Below are 22949 nucleotides of genomic sequence, written 5' to 3' on the forward strand. Positions count from 1 at the left end.
AGCCAGATCCCATGTCTTATCTGGATGGGCTGGCTCTGCTGGAGCACTTCTTTCTTTGTTTTCTAATGAATGCTAAGCTTTTCTACTTCTATTTAGCCTGACTTATAATCACACTCTACAACCAAACCCCTTTCTTCTCTGCTTTTTCAAAAGTTTCGCCACAATTGTTTAAGTGTCTTTTTCAGAGCACCAATAGCTTCATTTTTTCTGATTATAAAAAAAACATTAATTTAAAAATATTTTAAGAATATGAAAGTGTGGGACATCTAAACTGAAAATCTTTCTGCAATCTTCATTCCTACCCTGACGTAAATATTGTTAGCAATTTGGTATCTGTGCTTTCAGTTTTTTTTTTCTTTTATGCACTATAAGTTATTTCCTTAAAAACTAGAACTAACTCGGGTTGGGCGCGGTGGCTCACGCCTGTAATCCCAGCACTTCGGAGGGCCAAGGCGAGCAGATCACGAGGTCAAGAGTTCGAGACCAGCCTGGCCAACATGGTGAAACCCCATCTCTACTAAGAATACAAAAATTAGCCAGGTGTGGTGGCACGTGCCTGTAATCCCAGCTACTTGGGAGGCTGAGGCAGGAAAATTGCTTGAACCTGGGAGGCAGAGGTTGCAGTGAGCCGAGATCTCGCCACAGCACTCCAGCCTGGGCGACAGAGCAAGACTCTGTCTCGGAAAAAACAAAACAAAACAAAACAAACAAACTAGAACTAACTCAATATTGTATTTTGGATACCTTTCCATGTCAAAACATAGAGAAGTAACTCATCCTTGGGAAAAACTGCATGCATTCCATTGTAAGGACATGTCATAATTTATACAACGAATCCTCTATTCATGGTTTAAAGGTATTAAAAAATGGTTACCACATTTGACAAAACCTCAAAACTCTCAATGGTTCAACTAGGCTTTTATATGAGTTCATTTTGATTGTTCTAATCTCATTTCTCCTCTACCTGCTTTGCTTCCTGTTCACCCTCCAAGCAGAAATCTAGTCCACAAATAATTGCCTAGATCTGTTTTCTTTCCTTTTTTATCTCTTTACATGATCTGGAAAGACCAAACATTTGCTTAAAGGAATGGCCTAAGTCAATTTACTAAGTGCGTTCATATATTTTTACTCCTTGTAAAAGTCTTCTGTTAGGATATAGTGTCCATCTTTGCCAGTAATAACACAATTCATGTTGCTGATTGGAAAGCACAGAGTGTTAGAGGGCATGGAATAGGAATGAAGGCAATTTACTTTTTTCTTTCTTTTTAGCATGATGCCCATCTGCACTTGCTTCTATTCATTTGTTTAATTTCCACTAAGCTTTGTTTCTTAAGCTTGCTGCAAAAGAAAACAAATGCCAAATTTCATGAATGCTTACTATATGTTTAACAACAGCCACATTTTATGAGAATTCCTTCTCTGTTAAGAGCAGGATTGCATTAACGAAGAGATCTCTTGTGAGATTTTCAGGTCCTTCTCATCTTTCTTTTTTCCCCTCACCTCTCCTCCCACTTTTATGTCCTGCACCAAGAATTGATGTCATCCTCCAATTTTTATTGCTTTGTCAGAGTTCACACCCTGCTACATTTTCCTTTCTCCTACAAATGTGGTCTGCAAGCTACCGTCTCTTTGCAGCTGAAAAGCTCTTCCCTTCCCTTGGGCAGTGACAAATAAAATGAGTTGGGAGGGAGGTCACATTTTCGTTCTGGCCCCCTAGGACAGTTAAGTCAGCAACGCATTTTAAGTCAGACCTCCTTTAGCCAAACATTAAAAACCCAAAACTTTTAAAAAATATGTAAATCATTTTCTGTGGCAGTTGCTCTCATTTCCAGGGAGGCTCCTAATTCTTGCAAACGTCCCTAGTGAGAGCTTTCCTTAGCCTACATTCCTTGCCTTAACCCAGGTCATTTTCCTTCTGCCTCAGTCTTGGAGTTCATTATTCCAATGAACTTACAAGTATTCCTTACACCTGTATGTGCAGAAAAAATAGAAAAACATGGCCTGGTGACACACCAACACCATTAACAGAGATAAGGGCAACTGGGCTAAGGAGAGATTGCAACCCTTCACAAACTCTGGATCACACTAATTGCCAGACCCCAAAGCAACCCTGGTTCCTAAGATCCTCCTCCCATACCCGCAACCCCCACCCCACCGGAAGTCCCCGCATCAGCTTTGGCAGGTAACTCCCTCATCTTGGACCTCAACCCTGGCCTCCTAGGACAAGAGGCAGACCTGCCTGGTTCTTCCCTCCCGCTCCTCCTTCCACCAAATTCTTTTTAATTTTTATTTTAAAATAATTTCAGACACACCAAAAAGTTGCAAAAATACTACAGAGAATTATTGTACACCATTCACCTAGATTCCCCCAAAGCTAACATGTTAACATATATGCTTTATCATTCTTCTTGCTATAAATATATGTCATTCTTTTTTTTTTCTGAACTATTTGAGAGTAATTTGCAGACTTGTAGCCCCTTTACCTTGAAATAATTTTCAGTATGTATTTCCTAAAAACAAAGATATTTTCTTACAAAAGTATAGTGCACTTATGAAAATTATGAAATTGACATTGATACAATGCTACTATCTATGTACAGATATTCAAATTGTGTCAATCATCTGAGTAATGCCTTTTATGGAAAAGGAGAAATAAATTTCTAGGCCAGGATCCAATCTGCGATCACACGCTGCACTTAGTTGTCATGTCTAATCTTCTTTCATTTGAAACAGTTCCTCAGTCTTTTTCTTTCATTAAAAGTACAGACCAGTTATTTTATCGAATGTCTCTCAGTTTGGGTTTATTTGATGTTTCTTCATTAGACTGAATTGTTTGCTAATCCCTGTCCCTCCCAGATTTAGAGAATTTTCATTTATTTTCAATACTTTAATTTTTAATTCAGAAGAGCACAAAGGATGAAATAATGAACATATATGTTTGCCATATTTATTTCATATCTATCTTTTCTTTAAGATAAAAACCATACTGGTGAAAAAAATGTTCCCCTAAGTGGTTGCTGCCAATCCGTTTTCTACACTCGTAAATTGCACCTTTTTAGAATCTCCACTTAAAATCCTTCAATGGCTCCCTGTTCTCCCAGGACAAGCCCAAACTTCTGACAGACAGACTCTTCTCAATGTGGTCCTACATTTCTCCAGTATCATGGCCTCTCTGCCTGCCCTGCCTCCATATTTAATTCTATCCAAGCAACTCTCTCTTGGGGAGTGGGGAAACAAAGCGCAGCAGCAAATCTTAAAGGAGGCTTTGTGGAGAACCACAGAAAACAAACCAACTAAGCAACCATAAAACAGCAACAAAAATGAGCACACACCATTACAGGCAGAAAGTTCCTGTTTCAACATCAGTGCATCACCCTCAGGGAGATCTAGGACCAGACTCTTCATCTCTTCAAGCCTGTTTGCTGGTTTGTAAAATAAGGAATGAATACGTATAACACAGAGTTGTTGTGATGAACACAGTCTAACGAGGAAACATCAAACATACTGTTTCTATTGTATGTCTGTATAAACATATATAAATGTCCATATACATCTGTATATGCATATGTGTGTTATATGTTTTTAATCTTCTCTACACAATGCCAGGCACTTAGGAGGTATTTAACAAATATCAGTTCATTTTCCTGCCCCTTTCTTCTCTTTCCACTTTCCTTTAAATCTGTGCATGTGGAGAAGTTACACAATTCTGATGAGGCTGTGACCCAGGCCAGAGAAGGGTCGTTGCTATGGAGATGGCCCCAAGCTCCCTGCTGCACCCCCCTCACACCAAGCCAATTAGTCTCTTCAACTGTGGAGCAAAGCTCAGCAGGGTCATCATTTCCCAAAAGAAGTCTGCATTTTGGGACTTCTCCCAAAACGTCCTCATCAAGAACCTCATGGCATTAAGGATGCTGTCTGTGTCCCACCAAACACTGCAGACTAGAATTGGTGACATAAGTTGGGTTGCCTGATCATACAGCAAGTGACAGTTCACCATAAGATCTACTAGCTTGCCAAGAATAGGCATTTAACCCCCATCTTATAACTGAACATAAACAGCAAGATAAAGAAATGTCAACTTTGTAACTCCACAGTCTGGGAAAGAGATAGGTTATTACCTGAACTTGTGAGAATTCCATTGGAAAAAAATGAGAATGCCCATTTTACCAAATTTGATGAGTGACACCAATAATAAAATGCCCAACTATATAACACAATGGTATACACATCAAAACACTTGAGACAATTGGTTTTCCAGAATAAAATAGACTCAGAATGCACTTTATACATTACAGAACGATCATACTACAGGCTGTTTATAAGCCATGGGCATACAACATTAAGAGCCATCCCTCAGGATCCCGTATTTTAAGTAAGCCTATAGGAGAACCCTGTCTTATGGTTTGGTCCACATTCATAATACTGAACACTCATTGCATCAGAAGCTAACAGGAAAACTAAGAAATAAATGAAATTTAACATTTTGAATGAGAAATATATAAGCAATATAAGCTCTTCAGAATGTAAACTCAGAATACAGCCTTCTGCATGCCCAGAATGAAGCCTAGCCCGCTGGAGGGAAATCCCTGCTGATTATTTTCTTGCTAATACAATAGTACTACAAATGTATTAGAGCGCCCTAGAAGCTTATCCTGCTCTTTAAAAAAAGTTTAAAATCAACACATAATAATTGTATCCTGCTCTTTAGAGACTAAGTGTACAATGATACATTGAGGTTTTCTCATCAAGACATTTAATAAAGTTTTTAACTAAAGCAATATATGCTACTACTATTTCTTGGTTTTATTTGAACAAAACTTGTCTCCTCTTCAGACATACAGTATTCACAACTGATTTTTAATTGCTCAGAAAAAAAATCAGAAAATAATTCAAATAATGTAGACATAATCATAAAATTCTATTTTAGCACTCTAAAACAGAAACTAGTTTAGGCATTCGAACTTAGATTGAAGCCAAGTTTATAGACTATTAAGATCTGAAATATACAGAATTTTAAGGATTAAATAAATGTTCAAAAAATAATAGAAACCTGAAATTAGCAGGGAATGTCATAAATAACCCTAAGATTACTTCAGGATGTGTTTGGACACCTAACTGTTTTTAAGAGAAAGAGGTCTTTTTTTAAAATTACAGAGTCTCACTTTGTTGCCTAGGCTTGTCTCGAACTCCTGGCCTCAAGTGATTCGCCTGCCTCAGTCCCCCAAAGTGTGTGGATTACAAGTGTGAGCCACCATGCCCAGCCTGAGAAAAATATTTTTTAAAAGCCCCTGTAAAATATGAAAAAAAATACACCCCTGCCAAAATTGAAACATATTTAAATTATTAGAATAGGTTTTTAGTTTACATTGATCATCAATTTAATCTGTTCTCTCCTAAAGGTGACATAACGGAAAAACACAACACAATTTTCGTACTGATGATATTACTCATCTAAAAATTTTCAAGAATAGTCGTTTTTCTAACCTATGTGCAAAATCTTGGATTTATTTACCAGTATGCCCAAGACACTACTAATAGAGTACTGTTCACTAAAGGTCCATGTTTTTGTTTGATGCAGGACAAGACGGCAGTTAAGAGTCCTAGCAGAAACTCAGTCCCATTACTCACTAGCTAATTGATATTGAGTAAGTTACTTAATCTCTTTGTACCTCAGTTTCCTCATCTGAAAAATGAGGTAATCATAATCCTTACCTCATAGGGTCGTGAGGATTACAGGTGTTAATTCTTAGGACAGGGAAGGTTCTTAGAGCAGTTTCTGGCAAACAGTAGGCATTTAATAAATGTTAGCTATAATGATTGTTATTACTATATGATGATTCAGTGAACTGTGAACCCCTTAAAATGTTCATGGCATTCTCCATCATGGATTTTTGCCATTTTTTCCTCTGTTTCAAACCATGTTTTAAAAAATGTAATTGTATCTTACCATACATGAAAACCAATTTCATCAAAGGATACAAAATTTCAGTTAAATAGTAGAAATAAGTTCAAGAGATCTATTGTACAACATGGTGACTACAGTTAATAACAATGTATTGTATTCTTGAAAAATGCTAAGAGAGGGAACATAAAGTGTTCTTATCACAAAAATGATAACTATGTGAGGTAATGTATGTTAATTAGTTAAATTCAGTCATTCCACAGTGTATAAATACTTCAAAACATCAAGTTGTACATGATAAATACATACAATTTTACCAGTCAATTTAAAAAATAATTTAAAAAACCATTCCAGGTGAAATAAATGTATCAATATGAAAGGCAAAACAACAAAGCACTTATAGTAGAGAGTACATTTTTATGATCTTGGGTTAGGGAAAGATGATTAAAGAAGCCACAGAAACCACTAATCATTAAGGAGCCAACTGATACATTTAAAGCATTTTTACTTATTAAAATAGAGAAACATAGTATAGAAAGGTTAAAAAAAAGGCAGGAAAGACATTTACAACACAAATAACTGACAATGACTAGTATTCAGAATATATAAAGAGCTCTTACAAATCAGTATGAAAAAGACAACCCAGTCAAAGGAAAATGATGTTAAAGTTCTTCCTGAATAATTTTATATTTCAGGCTCTGATTCACGTTAATCACTGTTCTGAAGACCTATAGATTTACATCCATAACTGTTATGTATATATTCTAAGTATGAAGGGAACTATGATTGAATAGTCTAATGTACTGCTGGGAAGTAGAGAGCTCTGAAAAAAAATTACTCATGAATTAAATCGGCTTTTGCTTTCTATGAAAAGACTCAAAATGTAAAATTCTACATGAATCATTCATGTTTGGGGCATTCTCCTTGAAAGTAGAGAAAGACTATGAAAAAACAGGCAAGAAGCCTGTGGAAAAAATCACTATGCATTTTTCGAGGTTTACTCAAGTCATTTTTAAAAGTCACAAATGAGAGAGAGAAAATGGAATATGGAGAGAGAATATGGAAAAATGTGTGGTACTTTCAACCAAGATCATAAGTGTGGAGGTCGACTCTAAGACGTCTCCCTGATCCTGCCTCCCGTATTGCCCTATGTAATTCCCTCTCTCTGAGTATGGGCTGTGGCTAGAGTCTTGCTTCTAACCAGTAGAATATAGCAAAACTGATGCAATGTCACTTCTGAGATTAGGTTACATAAAGTCTCTGGCTTCCATCTTGCTCATCCTTGCGCCTTCTGAGGAAGTCAGTGGTCATGTTGTCAGCTGCCCTATATAGAGCCCCATGTGGCCAAAAACAGAGAGCAGACTCTAGCCAGCAACCCTTGAGGAACTGAATGCTGCCAGCAACCACATGAGTGTGAGCTTGGAAGCACATCCTTCCCAGTCAAGCCTTGAGATGACCACAGTCCCAGATGACACTTTATTTATTTTTTTCTGAGACAGAGTCTAGCTCTGCCACCCAGGCAGGAGTGAAGTGGGTGATCTTGGCTCACTGCAACCTCCACCTCCCAGGTTCAAGCAATTCTCATGCCTCAGCCAACCCCCGCCCCCCTCCACCCCCAGTAGCTGGGACTATAGGCCCGCACGACCATGCCTGGCTAAATTTTGTATTTTTAGTAGAGATGGGGTTTTGCCATGTTGGCCAGACTGGTCTCAAACTTTTGGCCGTGAGTGATCTGCCCACCTCAGCCTACCAAAGTATTAAGATTACAGGTGTAAGCCGCAGTGCCCAGCCCCCAGCTGACACTTTGATCATGGCCTTGTAACAGTACACAGCTAAGTTGAGAGACATTGCAAGACAATACATGTTGTTCTAAGGCACAAAGTTTTGGGGATAATTTGTTATGCAGCATATAGATAATTAATACAATAAGATTTATTTAAATGTATACTAATGTGACTTACCAAGTAGCTACTGTATGTATGGCATTAAAATCTACTTTTTAATCAAGGAAGATGTAGCTCCTTTCCTTTTTTTTCCCCGTAAACACAGCAGCAAAAATATATTGGTATATCAGTTTCCTATTGCTGCTATAACAAATTACTCTAAAACTTAGTGCTTTAAAGTAACAAAAATTTTTATCTTACAGTTCTTGAGGTCAGAAACCCCAAAATGAGCCTCATAGGTCTAAAATCAAGCAGGACTGTATTCTTCCTGGAGGCTGTAGGGGGAAATTTGTTTTCTTGCCTTTTTCAACTTCTAGAGGTTGCCACTAATCCTTGGCTTGTGGGCCCTTCCATTTTCAAAACCAGTAATCACATCACTCTGACCTCTGCTTCTATTGTCACATGTCCTTCTCTAACTCTGACTCCGTCTCCCTGTTTCTCTTATTTAGTTTCTCCTTTATGATACGGGATCCACCTGCATCATCCAGGCTAATTGCCCTATCTCAGCAGCATTAACTTAGTCACATCTGCAAAGTCGTTTTTGCCATGGAACATAACATAAACACAGATTCTGGAAACTGGGACGTGGACATCTTTGGGGGGACATTATTTTGCCTACCACAGAGGGGTAGACTATATGGTTTCTAAAGAAATTTTGTTTATTGATCTATATATACTGTAAAGGAAAAGTTATAAGGTGAGGAAAAGCAAAAAGGTTCATAATATCAAGATTTTCCCATAACAGCTCTCCATTTTTAACATTCCAGATCCTGCCTTTAAGTATCTAGAGGCAAAGGTGCTGTAAAAGAAAATGAGGAAAATAAACAGAGTGGCTGTTGAGGGCCAAACTGTGATACAGTCATTCAGAAGACAAGGGGGACATGAGGACAAGAAGGCACATGTTTCTTGGAAAAGATTGATATTTTTCTAGAAATATAGATTTATGTCCTTCATAATTAATGGTAACAAACAGTGTTATCTGTAAATCAGTTTACAGCAAAAGGAAAGTCAGATTGCCTTGAGCCTTGCAAGAGATGGTAAAAGTCACCATTAAAAAACTACTTACTCTTATTTTAGCCAAGATCTAATATGAAAAACGTGTGGCCAATGTGAAAGGAATCTGGTACTGTCAGAAACTCGACAAATTAGATTCTTTGTAAGTGATGCACCGTCCAGCTCAATTCCTGATATCAACTGCCTTCCAAATCATCACTGCATGAAACATCTGTTTTCTGCAAGATTAGCACAACCCAAGAGAAACGTGCCTAGCCTGAAGGAAATAAAGAGATGGTAAAAATCGATTCAAATAGTATTTATGGGAAGGAACTCAGATAAAACCTAGTCTGATTCATGAGAAACGTTTTCAGTCTCCCTTAACTGGATTTCCCTTGGGATGTATGCATTTTCCCAGTATCAGGGATAGGATGGTAGCAGTGTATGCTTCTATTGCTATCCAATTAGTCTGTTAATGATACAACCAAGTCAACATTAAATTAGTTAGACTGCAAAGCTTATGCCAAAAGCCAAACATAACCCAGACATCCATGTCAAATCCCTTTACCATGAGTAACAAAACAATCAAATATTATAAACAAAACATGTCCAGGACCCAGCCAATGGCCTACACATTTCACGAAATATTTGATACAACAAAGCACCCAAATAAAAAGAATTTAGACAGTCGTTGGAGTTTATGATGGAATTTGACCTGGAAAGGTGGAAAAAAAAAAAAAAGACAAATGGTGACCTTGATTTGAATTACTTCATAATAAAATTTGTACAGCATAATTTTACCATCCAGTATGTCTGATGACAGGCAGCCAGGACTATCAAAGCAGCAAATAATGAATGCTTTATAATACTTGAATTAATTGTTTGGCACTAAACAGAGAAGCCTCAAACTTTGTATTTGTCACCTGATGCAGTGGAAGCATGGATGAGTCTGTGTGTGTGTGTGTGTGTGTGTGTGTAAGAGAGAGACAGAGAAAGGGGAGGGAGGGAGGGAGAGAGAGAGATACAGACAGACAGACTGAGAAAGAGAGAACACTATAACTAAAAGTGATGTATTGGAAAAGAAAGGATCTTTTGCTTCATAGCTGGGTTCATAACACACTTGTTTAAAGTGGGTTTACAGACGCTCAATGCTAAATGTGCAATTCTAAGCTATTTCCTGTTGTATCCCTATAAAAATGTTTTTGAGGCCGGGTGTGGTAGTTCATGCCTGTAATCTCAGCACTTTGGGAGGCTGAGGCGGATGGGTTACCTGAGGTCAGGAGTTTGAGACCAGCCTGGCCAACATGGTGAAACCCCATCTCTACTAAAAATACAAAAATTAGTTGGGCGTGGTGGCGGGTGCCTGTAATCCCAGCTACTCAGGAGGCTGAGGCAGGAGAATCGCTTGAACCCGGGAGGCAGAGGTTGCAGTGAGCCGAGATTGTGCCATTGCACTCCAGCCTAGGCGACAAGAGCAAAACTCCGTGTCAAAAAAAAAAGTGTTTGAGGCTGGGTGCAGTGGCTCACACCTGTAATCCCAACTTTGGGAGGCCGAGGTGGGCAGATCACCTGAGGTCAGGAGTTCAAGACCAGCCTGGGCAACATGGTCAAACCCCATTGCTACTAAAAATACAAAAATTAGCCAGGCATGGTGGCATGCGCCTGTAGTCTCAGGTATTCGGGAGGCTGAAGCAGGAGAATCACTTGAACCTGGGAGGCAGAGGTTGCAGTGAGCCGAGATCACACCACTGCACTCCAGCCTGGGTGACAGAGCAAGACTTCATCTCAAAACAATAACAACGACAACAACAACAACAAAACGTGCTTGAAAACAAATCTCAGGTTTAAAATTCATGATGACAAAATAAAATGCAAATACAGCTTTGTAAACTGACAGATATACATTCTCTCAGGAGGCAATATAAGGTGATGTCTGAGAGCAGAGCAAAAATGAACATGAACCATACACTTCCTGCTAGTGGGATTGTGGAGAAACTGGTATTCTATATGCTGCTAATAGAAAGTGTGACTGCCTCTTTGGATTGCAACCTGACAATGTCTTTTAAAACTAAGCATGCATAGACCTGGTGACCATCCCTGGAAACCTGTTTCATCAAAATAAATTTCCACATGGGAAGGCAGATACACAAGGTATTCATTGCAGACCAGTTTGCTGTAGCCAAGCACTAGGAACAAAGTGAATTTCCATTGATAGAAAATAGCTAAATACATCATAGTATGTATTTAGATGATGTAGAATATCACTGTTAAAAGGAGCCACCATTAATGATGAGTGCCTGTAGTCCTAGCTACTTGGGAGGCTGGGGTGGGAAGATCTCTTGGGCACAGGAGTTCGAGGTTGCAGTGAGCTATAATTGTGCCACTTTACTCCAGCCTGGGTGACACAGAGAAATCCTGTCTCTTAAACAAAACAAAACAAAAGGAGCTATATAAGTAAATTGGGAAGGATTTCCATGGGTATTTTTCAGTCAAATAAATAGGACGTAAAAGAGTAGTTACGATTCCATTTTAGTAAAATGACAAAATAACCTTATATCTGCATATATTTGAATGCACATATATGTCAGTGTAGAAAAATAAGTGTGGAGAAAAATACAGCAAGATATAATTCAAGGATATACCTGTGATCTATATGGTGAGGGTACTGGACATAGATAAGGGAGGACAAGGGATTGGAGGAAAGCAACTCAAAAGTAAAAGATAAAAGCACTGCACTAAAAGGTTAAAGCACACATACACTTATACTTATTGTTATAAAAATCACGGATCGTGAAGGCTTATGTTTAAGCAAATTAATCTAAAATTTTTCTGTACTTAAATAGCCAGAATGGAATCCAAAATTAGTAGAAGGAAAGAAATAATCAAGATCAGAGTAGAAGTAAATGAAATTGAGACAAAAAAATACAGAAGATCAATGAAGTGAAAAGTTGGTTTTTTGAAAAGATAAATAAAATTGACAAACCTTTAGCTGGACTAAGAATAAATGAGAGAAGACCCAAATAAATAAAATCAGAAATGAAAAAGAAGACACAATAACTGAGACCACAGAAATACAAAGAATCATTAGAGACTACTATGAACAACTATATGCCAAGCAATTGGAAAACCTAGAAAAAATTGATAAATTCCTGGATACATACAACCTACCAAGATTGAACCATGAAGAAATAGAAAACTTCAACAAAGCAATAACTAGTAATGAGATAGAAGCCATAATAAGTCTCCCATAAAAAAAAAAAAAAGCCCAAGATCTGATGGCCTCACTGCTGAATTCTACCAAACATTTAAAGACAAATTAATACCAATCCTACTGAAACTCTTCAAAGAGACTGAAGAGGAGGGAGTACTTCCAAATTTATCCTATGAGGCCAGCATTACCCTGATACCAAAACCAGACAAGAACGCAACAAAAAAAGAAAACCACAAGTCAATATTGCTGATGAACATAGATGCAAAAACTCTCAACAAAATACTAGCAAACTGAATTCAACAGCACCTTAAAATGATTGTTCACCATGATCAAGTGTGATTCATCCCAAAATGCAAGGATGTTTCAACATTCAACATACACAAATCAATAAATGTGACACATCACATTAACAGAATCAAGAAGAAAAAAATCATTATTTCAATAGATGCTGAAAAAGCATTCAATAAAATTCAACATCTCTTTATGACAAAAACCTTTAACAAACTGGGTACAGAATGAATGTACCTCAAAATAATAAAGGCCTTATTATGACAAACCCACAGCTATCACCACATTGAATGGGAAAAAATTGAAAGAATTCAGCTGAAAAACTGAATTCTTTCTTCTGAGATCTGGAACAAGAAAAAGATGCCCATTTTAACCACTTTTATTCAACATAATACTGGAAGTCTTGTCTAGAGCAACTAGGCAAGAGAAAAAAAAACAAAGGGCATTCAAATAAGAAAGGAAGAAGTCAAACTAATCTTGTTCACAGATTACATCATCTTACACTAAGAAAAACTTAAAGACTCTACCAAAAAAAAACCATTAAAACTAATAAACAAATTTGGTAAAGTTGCAGGATACAAAATCAACATACAAAAATTAGTAGGATTTATATACACCAAGAGTGAACAATCTGAAAAAAAAAATCAAGAAAGCAATCCTATTTACAATGGTTACAAAAAAAGATTATAAAATACCTGGGAATCAACTTAACCAAAGAAGTGAAAAATCTATACAAGGTAAACTATAAAACACTGATGATAGAAATTGAAAAGGACACAAAAAAATTGAAAGCTATTCTGTGCTCATGGATTGGAAGAATTAATATCATTAAAATGACAATACTACCCAAAGCAATTTACAGATTCAATGCAATCCCTACCAAAATGCCAATCTCATTCACAGAAATGAATCCTAAAACTTATATGGAACCACAAAAGACCCCAAATAGCCAAAGCAATCCTGAGCAAAATGAACAAAGCTGGAGGCATCACACTGCCTGACTTCAAATTATACTACAGAGCTATAGTAATCAAATCAGCATGGTATTGGCATAAAAACAGACACATAGATCAATGGAACTCATTTTTTGACAAAGGTGCTAAGAACATACACTGAAGAATAGACAGTCTTTTCAATAAATGGTGCTGGGAAAACTGGATATTCATATGCTGAAGAATGAAATTAGACCCCTATCTCTTGCCATAAACAAAAATCAAATCAAAATGAATTAAAGACTTAAATTTAAGACCTCAAAATATGAAACTACTACAAGTAAACATTGAGGAATATCTCCAGGACATTGGACTGGACAAAGATATTTTGTGTAAGACCTCAAAAGCACAAGTAACCAAAGCAAAAATAGACAAATGATATTATATCAAGCTCAAAAGCTTCTGCACAGCAAAGGAAACAATCAATAACATGAGGCTGGGTGCAGTGGCTCACGCCTGTAATCCCAGCACTTTGGGAGGCCGAGGCAGGCAGATCACTTGAGGCCAGGAGTTCAAGACCAGCCTGGCCAACATGGTTAAACCACATCTGTACTAAAAATACAAAAATTAGCCAGGCATGGTGGCACACACCTGTAATCCCAGGTACTTGGAAAGCTGAAGCAGGAGAATTGCTTAAGCCTAGGAGGCAGAGGTTGCAGTGAGCAGAGGTCACGCCACTGTACTCCAGCCTGGGTGACAGAGCAAGACTCTGTCTCAAAAAAAAAAAAAAAAAAAAAAAAAAAAAGTGAACAGACAACCCACAGAATGGGAGAAAATATCTGCAAACTACCTATCTGACAAGGGATGAATAACCAGAATATATAAGGAGCTCAACAATACAATAGCAAAAAGAAATCCAATTTAAAAATGGGCAAAAGCTCGGAATAGACATTTCTCAAAAGAAGACATACAAATGGGCAATAGGTGTATGAACAAAATGCTCAACATTACTAATCATCAGAGAAATGCAAATCAAAACCACAACGAGACATCATCTCACCCCAGTTAAAATGGCTGTTATCAAAAAGGGAATAACACATGCTGGTGAGGATGTGGAGAAAGGGGAACCCTTGTATACAGTCAGTGAGAATGTAAATTAGTACAACCATTATGGAAAGCAGTATGAAGGTTCCTCAAAAAACTAAAAATAGAACTACCATGTAATCCAGCAATTCAACTACTGGGTACCTATTTAAAAGAAAAAAATCAATATATCAAAGAAATATCTACACTCTCATGTTTATTGCAGCATTATTCACAATGTACAAAACGTAGAATCAACCTAAGTGCCCAGTAATAGATGAATGGATAAAGAAAATGTGATATAAATACACAATGAAATATTATTCAGCCATAAAAAGAATGAAATCCTGTCATCTGCAGCAACCTGGAGAGGACATTCAGTTAAATAAGCCAGGCACAGAAAGACAAATATTACACGTTCTCACTCTTATATGGGAGTAAAAAAGTGGATCTCATAAAGATCTCATGAAGACTGATGGTTACTAGAAGACATGAAGGGTAGGGGTCTGGGAGGAATAAAGAGAGATTGATTAATAAGTACAAATATACAATTTGATAGAAGAAATAAGATATGGTGTTTGATAGATCAGTAGGACGACTATTGTTTACAACAATCTTTGTATATTTCCAAACAGCTAGAAAAGAATAATTCAAATGTTTCTAGCATAAAGAAAAGACAAATATTTAAGGTGATGAATATCCTAATTATACTGACTTGATCTTTACAAATTATATGAACATATTAAATTGTCACATGTACCCTGAAAATATGTACATCTATTGTGTGTTAATAAAAAAGTAAAATTATTTAAAAATAGACCAGACACAATGGCTCATGCCTGAAATCCCAGTGCTTTGGGAGGCCAAGGCAGAAGGATCGACTTAAGGCCAGGAATCTGAGACCAGCCTGGGCAACGTGGTGAAACCTCCATCTCTACAAAAGAATTAAAAAATTAGCTGGGCGTAGTGGCACACATCTGTAGTCTCAGTTACATGGGAGGCTGAGGCAAGAGGATCACTTAAGCCCAGGAGTTCAAGGCTGCAGTGAGCTATGATCATGCCACTGCACTTTAGCCTGGGTAACAGAGCGAGACCCCATGTCTACAGAATAAAACAATTGTAAAAATTAGCCAGAATTAAAAAAAAAAAGGAACAAAATAGGCCTTAAATACTTGGGACTTTTTAATTATTCTTTGGATTCAAATGTCAATCTAAAGGTAACCTTTACATAACAACACCTATATCAAGCAAAATCTGTATCTCAATCAAGTGGGCACTTGTGTATAAGTAACACAGGTCCGAATTTGCCTTCAGGAACACTGTGAGTCAATAGGAGCTGGAAAGTCAGGAGACAGGGGTATTTTCCTTGCCCTACCTCATCCAGTAAGTGTTTGGGTGGCCTTGAGCAAGTGACCCATCTTTTAGGCCTTCCACACCTGTAAATTGAGGGGTATGGCCCACAAGGTCTAGCCCTAACATTCTGTGAGTTCTTCCTGATTTTCTTTTCTTTCTTTTTTTCTTTTTTTTTTTTTTTTTTGAGATGGAGTCTCGCTGTGTCTCCCAGGCTGGAGAGTAGTGGCATGATCTCGGCTCACTGCAACCTCCGCCTCCCGGGTTCAAGCGATTCTCCTGCCTCAGCCTCCCGAGTAGCTGGGACTACAGGCGTGTGCCACCACGCCCAGCTAGTTTTTGTATTTTTAGTAGAGACGGGGTTTCACCATGTTGGCCAGGATGGTCTTGATCTCCTGACCTCGTGATCCACCCGTCTCGGCTTCCCAAAGTGGTGGGATTACTGGCGTGAGCCACCGTGCCCGGCCTCTTCCTGATTTTCTTAACTTGGAAGGTCCCAGCAGTATTTGTCAATTTAAACACAATTAAACATAAACAAGAGTTCATAGAACTTTGTGCTGAGTTTCAGAAACAAGCACATTCCAGAGAAAACAGCCCCTTGTTGGTTTTTTGTTTTTGTCTTTGTTTTTGTTTTTCCTGACATGACTACTAAACCCCAGAACCCATCATACCTTTAGGGATAGGTTGGGAATGTTTTGCTCCTGGGTCCAATTTGAAGTCCAAATATAAGGTTGGTGTGCGAGTGTAAACCTTGGACTGAAAAGGAAAAGGAAACCATCAGTGTTTTTTTCTAAGAATAAGGTTCTTCTTTCCTTCAGCTGGCCCTTCTGTAATAGGCCTGGGCCTGGATCCATTATATTTATAGTTTCTCCTAGGGAAGTGTTAAAGCCGAGGTGGGCTGCTAAAACAGCCCCTCTTAAAGGTCTTGGTCTGGAAGTTAGCCCTCCTAGCTTTACAATGTGGTTGACAAGCTAATTTCAGGATGACAGCTGTCTCCCTACAGCCAGTTCTCAAATATGGTCCAATAGTAACATTTTACTGGCCAATAGTTGCTCCAACTTTCCCACTTCCGGTCTTCCACTCGATATGGTAGGTTATCTCACAACCAAATGTATGTTTCTTCCCCATGTCTCAAGAAAGCCATTTCCATTTTGAAATTTAAAAATGTGGCCTGCACATATTTTTTATTTTTTTTTACTTGGCCCTCTGGCTAACAAAAATGGTCCGACACTGCTCGCCTGAAAAAGCCACAACTCCAAATGTAAGAAAGGCAAACTTTTGCAGGATTTTCCATTATAAACAGTAACTTTTATTCCATCAAGAGTTAAGCAGAGTTTCTAATTTAATATAATACCATCCTGAATCATTGGCATAGACTAAAATTCAAGGGATTAGAACTGTTGCTACAAACTTTATGATGTCTCATTGTTTATCACAAAGCTCCAGTGGTTCTAGTCTACTTTATAAACTTAAAATGCATATGAAAATGAAAAAGCACATAACCTTAAGCTTGGCATGGATGTGTAGTAACTGGAATTTTCATACACTGATGGTGGGACTATAACTTGGTATAAACACTTTGGGAAGCTGCTTGGCCGTGTGTAGCACAGATGAATATATGCATCATCTATGACCCAATATTCCAACTCATAGGTGTATACCTAACAGTCACCTAAAGACAGGCACAAGTACCTTAATAGTGACAGAACTGATAATAGCCCCAAACTGGAAATAGTCCAAATGTCTTTAATAATAGAATGGATAAATGAAATGTAATATACACTGGAATACTATACACCAAAGAGAATGAATGAACTCAATTACATGCAACAACTCAGGTGAATTTCACAGGCATAATATTGAGCAAATGAAGACAGACACAGAAGATCATACACCGTATGATTCCATTTCTACAAAGTTCAGAACAATCCAAAATTAATTTATGACGTCAGAAGTCAGAAAATTAATTACCTTGGGAAGGTTAGTAACTAGAAAAGGATTTTAAAGGGGCTTCTGCGGGCTGGTAATGTTCTGTTTCTTAACCTGGCTGCTGCTTTTATGAGTGTATTTACTTGGTAAACATTCTTTGAGCTGTATACTTGATCTGTGTACTTCTCTGTGTATACGTTATATGTTAATTAAAAGATTACATTCATTAAACACATGCGTTTTTAGACAAAAAGAGAGAATCTGGAGCCCAGAATTATTTACTCTCCTTGATAAAGGCATAATTTTGTGGAGAATAATGATGCAAGCTCCATGAGGACATGAACATTTCTGCCTTTGTTACCACTGAATTCTCAGGGCCAACCCACTATGTCTGTCAAATACTAGGTGTTCAATAAATATTTATCGAATGATGTTTCATAATGGAAAACTCCATGTATAGTAATACAGTTATTGACAGTAGATATACGTATATATGAAGAGATATATGAATATATGTACTGACAGTACATATATACACAAACACACACACACACATATATATATACTGTCAACAACTGTATTACTATTCCATATACTGTCAATAACCGTATTACTATACATGGGATTTTACATACATATACACACACACAAGTGTGTGTGTGTGCATATGTGTGTGTATGTATACATATATATATATATGGGGCATTCATCAACATCTTTACCTACATGTAGCAAAATGCGTCTCTTCAGGACAGGTGAATTTGGTATGGTCAAAATATATGTCTGTACATTAAATTTTGAAATAAAGAATCGTGAGTAATGTTGACTATCAAAAGATTTTTTTCCTTTCCTCTGAGTGTCTCCTATTGAAGCTTTGGGGTTTAAAATGGTCTGGTAGAGTTTTGCATGGCTTAGAAGGTCAAGCTGCATTAATACAGCTTCAAAGACTAGAAAAGCAAATTCCCTCGTGTATACGTAAATGAAACCAGAAAGACCTGTGACATCAAGTGCAACCTGAGGCCAAAGATTCACAATCAATCAGAAGAGCTTGAAACACACATAAAAGAAGGGCAGCACACAAGGGGCACAGGATCTGATTCTCTAGGATCATTAGGTGTATAAGGCACCATCTGGAAAGGGGCTGGTTTTGTCTGATGAGGACTTCTAAAATTACCTCTAAAAAGATCAAGGGTAAACTTCTTATAATATCGAATGACTCCTCTGTTCAGGCAATATTTCGCTGTCCTTCAGATAAAGATCCCTGTTTGGTTTAGGCATCTTTTTCAACCTCTGCCTTAGTGGCAGATGCAGTATCCCTTCCAACAGAGAAGAAATGCATCACAAAGAGGTTCTTGCTTTAATTTTTGCTAGCACTCTCCCAGAATGTGGCCATAAAAATAATCTTGAACTGAATCTTCCTTCCTGTCTCTTGCTTCTCAACTTAATCCATATTGTTCAAAAAATAGTAGCTACCTCTCTAAGATTGCAACTACACAGGCACAAGCACACATGCAGGTGTATTCACACTCACACAGAACGTTTTATATTCATTTATGTATTCATCTTAAAAATTTTAAACAGAAACCAATGAGAGACTTTAATAAAGCCACAAAATATATTCTATTGTCTCACAGTGTGAAAAAGTCTAAGAGGAAATTTTTAATTCATTTTGCAGATGTTTTTCACAACATCTTTAACCTAAAACAGAATTCCAATTCTAGTATTCTTTTCATATTGGGAACTGGATCATTGAGGGTGTCAGTATAACATATGTCTTGAATAATGAACTACCTCAAAGCCTTCAAAACTGAATGTATATTATTCTATTTAAAATAATCTATAATGAGGCCGGGTGCAGTGGCTCACGCCTGTAATCCCAGCACTTTGAGAGGCCAAGGCGGGTGGATCACGAGATCAGGAGATCGAGATCATCCTGGCTAACACTGTGAAACCCCGTCTCTATTAAAAATACAAAAAATTAGCCGGGCGTGGCGGTGGTCGCCTGTAGTCCCAGCTACTCGGGAGGCTGAGGCGGTAGAAGGGCGTGAACCTGGGAGGCGGAGCTTGCAGTGAGCCGAGATCCTGCCACTGCACTCCAGCCTGGGCAGCAGAGCGAGACTCCGTCTCAAGGGGAAAAAAAAAAAAAAAAAAGGTGATGATGTCAGCCTCAAATGTACCTTGAGCAAACCTGGATTCCGTCTTTCCATTACATACACTGCTGATTTTCAACCATAAAGAAATCTTCCTATTAGGCACATTGTTTCCTGTGTTGTTTTGTTTATTTTTATGTATAGTATTAAACTATTAATAGAACCTCAAAATAGAATGATAATTTAATTAAATCATTCTTTTTTGGTTAAAACTTAGCTATCAATGAATCTATTTCCACAAGTCAAACAAATTGGTCCATAAGAAACTAAAAGAAAATATTCCCCTATAAATCTGTTGCAACATGCACAGAGCTAATGCACTCAAATTCTATCAGTGAATTTGTTTTTTTTTTTTTTCCTTTTTTTCTGTTTCAGTTCTGATTAATAATGCCTGCAGAGGTACTAAAATCCAAAGCTCTTCCCCTTTCATCTTTCTTTCCATTTCACAATCCTGTGTTGAAAGTATTTAGGAAACTTTCCTTTAAAGTTTTAGCCTATATTTCAAAAGCCTAATGGCTTAAAATATTATGGTTCAAATATTATGCAGGGAATATTTCTAGAAGGTAAGTAATTCAATTCTTCATAAGAGATTAAGGGTAAATTTTGGCTAACCTACAACAGGGCTGCTACCAAATCCAGGAAAACCTTGTCTCTCCTTCCCTATAAATATGTCAGAACCAAACCCATAATGAGTCTCAGACACCACTCCAATAATGACCACAAAACAACCAACACAAAACAAGGTCTATAAAACCACTTCCTTCCAAACTCCAACTACCTTCATCTTATGTCCTTCAAAGACTTCCCATTTACCCTGGCTTTTGGTAGGATACCCTTGTCAAGCTGGCTTCCTTCCTCTGCTTTTATTCATAAATGTGATCTTAATTAGGAGATGAAATCACTTCCACATGGAAGCTATGTGGCTTAAAAACATCTCCCCAAGAAAAAGAATGCAGCATGCTACGTTGCTATGTATGAGTGTGGAAAAGGAAGTATCTTGAATTTCGACACTGCTCCTTTGACAGATAACTGCTGCCCATTGATTCCCAAATGCTGCTGTTTTTACCACCATCTTTGACCCTCCCTAAAAGCAAGTGGCAGCAACGTAGTGTCATAATGCTTTGTGAATGTAATAAATTGTGAATGTAATAAATGCATTCACAATTCTTTGGGGGAACTATTTCAAAAGCTCTTTATGATTTAGTTATTTTTCAGGAAATGCACTCAAATTGTCAACCTTACTATAATATGTTGCTTAAGGAACTTACTCTAAGTAACTGTATTAATGACTGCCAATCCCCAATATCCTATAAGAGAAAGAAACAGTGTTTCTACTTGTTCCTAGACACGCACCCCCCATTTTGGACAATTCCCCTAATGTTGGACATTGTGTTTTATGGGGTTTTTGTGTGTCAATGTTAACTTTTGACGAATCTCTTTGCACATAAATCTTTGATTACATTTCTATTTTTTTCCTTCACAGTGAAATTATAGGTGTAAAGGTTAAGACATTGTGGCCAAAAGCAAATTGTTCAACATAATCATCTGGTTAAACAGCAATTTTGCTGAAAATCTCTACTGCTAGTCACTGCTTTTCCTAGTCTTGGTAATTTTGCTACACCACAGGGCAGCCTTTCAGCTCTTTATGTGCTCTAAATCGTTTTTTCCCCATCCAGTCTCCTATTGTTAGAAAGTTAACATATTCCAACAGATCTCCTATTGTTGCACATTTTTTTTCCTTGTCACAAACATAGAATGGAAAAATTAATTGCTGAAAAAAGGTAAAAGTTAAAAAATAACCACCCCCCCCCAAAACCTTTGGAAAATGGACAAAAAGTAAGGAAACAAGCTTAATCTGAAGAAAAAAGTTTAAAGGCACCACCTCCACAGTACAAATACCATTATCTCAACAACCCACATCTAGCAGTATCTGTTCTTGAACAAATCATCATCTGATCACTTGTTATACTAACTTGCTTTCATCCAAATTGGTTTTGCCAAATCACTTGGTAACTACATTTAAAAAGTGCCCATCTCATCAAAGTGTTGATCATCTTATTTTTTTTCATTGTAGTTCATTTAAAAAGCAGAAATCGGTATCTCCTTACTCTTTAAATTTGACTATTAGTTTGGGTGATATTATTATTAATTTTAAAATAATAGTAACTATTATTAATATAACAATAGCAATAACTAAATATGTTGAGGGCTTAGTATGTACCAGGCACTATTTTAGGGGCATTGTATGTATTAATTAAGGCCACTTGCATTTCTCTTTCAGTAAACTATCTGCTCATTAACCTATTTAACTTTTCATTCACTTATCAATTAATTTCCTCATTCAAAAAATATTGGTTGAGAATCTATAATGTGCTAGTCATTGGATATATATTGCTGAATAACAGTTCTGCTCAACCCTTGTGAAGTACTACTTTCTAGTGAAGAAGATAATTTAGCAAATTAAATATAAAACTTTAAAATGTGGTACTTGCTAGAAAAGAAATAAATAGGATGCAGAGAGAGAAAATAAAATGAGGAGAGTAAAGGAAGTCCTCACTAGGGAGATTACATTAAAGTGAAGACTTGAATAAGAAGAGTTGAGGGTAAGAGATTTCTGGGCAGAAAAAAGAGAATAGCATGTGTGAAGGCCATGAAGCCATAAAGAGCTTGAAGTATTCAGAAACTGAGAGGAGAGCAACATGGCAGACATAAAGTGGTTGCTGGAGCGAATGACATAAGTTTAGAAAGTTAGGAAAGATTCAATCAGATATAGACCATAGTATGGCATTTGGGATTTCTTTAAAATACAATGAGAACACATTGAAGAAGAACCAGATCCAATTTTCATCTTAAAGAGATGTCTTAAGCTACTATATAAAGAACTGGAAGGGAGTAAGAATAGAGGAGAGGAGACTCCTGAAGAGGACGCTGGAGTGGGCCAGAGAGAGATGGGAGAGAAATAGGTAGATTTGAAATAATATATTTGGAGATAGAAAGTTTTTGCTGAGGGACTGGAGGCAGTGGGTATAAGGATGGCCATCATGTTTCTACTTTGAGCAGTGAGTGACAGTGCCAATTATTAAGATGGAGAACACTGGAAGAGAAACAAGTTGTTTGTTTGCTGTCAAGACAGGTAAGGGTGGGGAGACCAAGACTTCAACTTTTGCT

The 22949-nt window shown here is 37.4% G+C and overlaps 1 protein-coding gene across 6 annotated transcripts in view; it reads right to left on the minus strand.

Annotated features, from left to right (window-relative positions):
• PIR (pirin) overlaps nt 1-22949 on the minus strand; it is a 108016-nt gene that overhangs the window by 24689 nt on the left and 60378 nt on the right. For all 6 annotated transcript variants that reach the window (XM_054472424.2, XM_054472427.2, XM_054472425.2 and 3 more), the window contains one exon: nt 16374-16458. In XM_054472424.2, coding sequence (XP_054328399.1) covers nt 16374-16458 — 85 coding nt within the window. The remainder of the gene's footprint in view (nt 1-16373; nt 16459-22949) is intronic.

The sequence above is a fragment of the Pongo pygmaeus genome, chromosome X (genome assembly GCF_028885625.2).
Source record: "Pongo pygmaeus isolate AG05252 chromosome X, NHGRI_mPonPyg2-v2.0_pri, whole genome shotgun sequence".
Taxonomy (NCBI): Eukaryota; Metazoa; Chordata; class Mammalia; order Primates; family Hominidae; genus Pongo; species Pongo pygmaeus.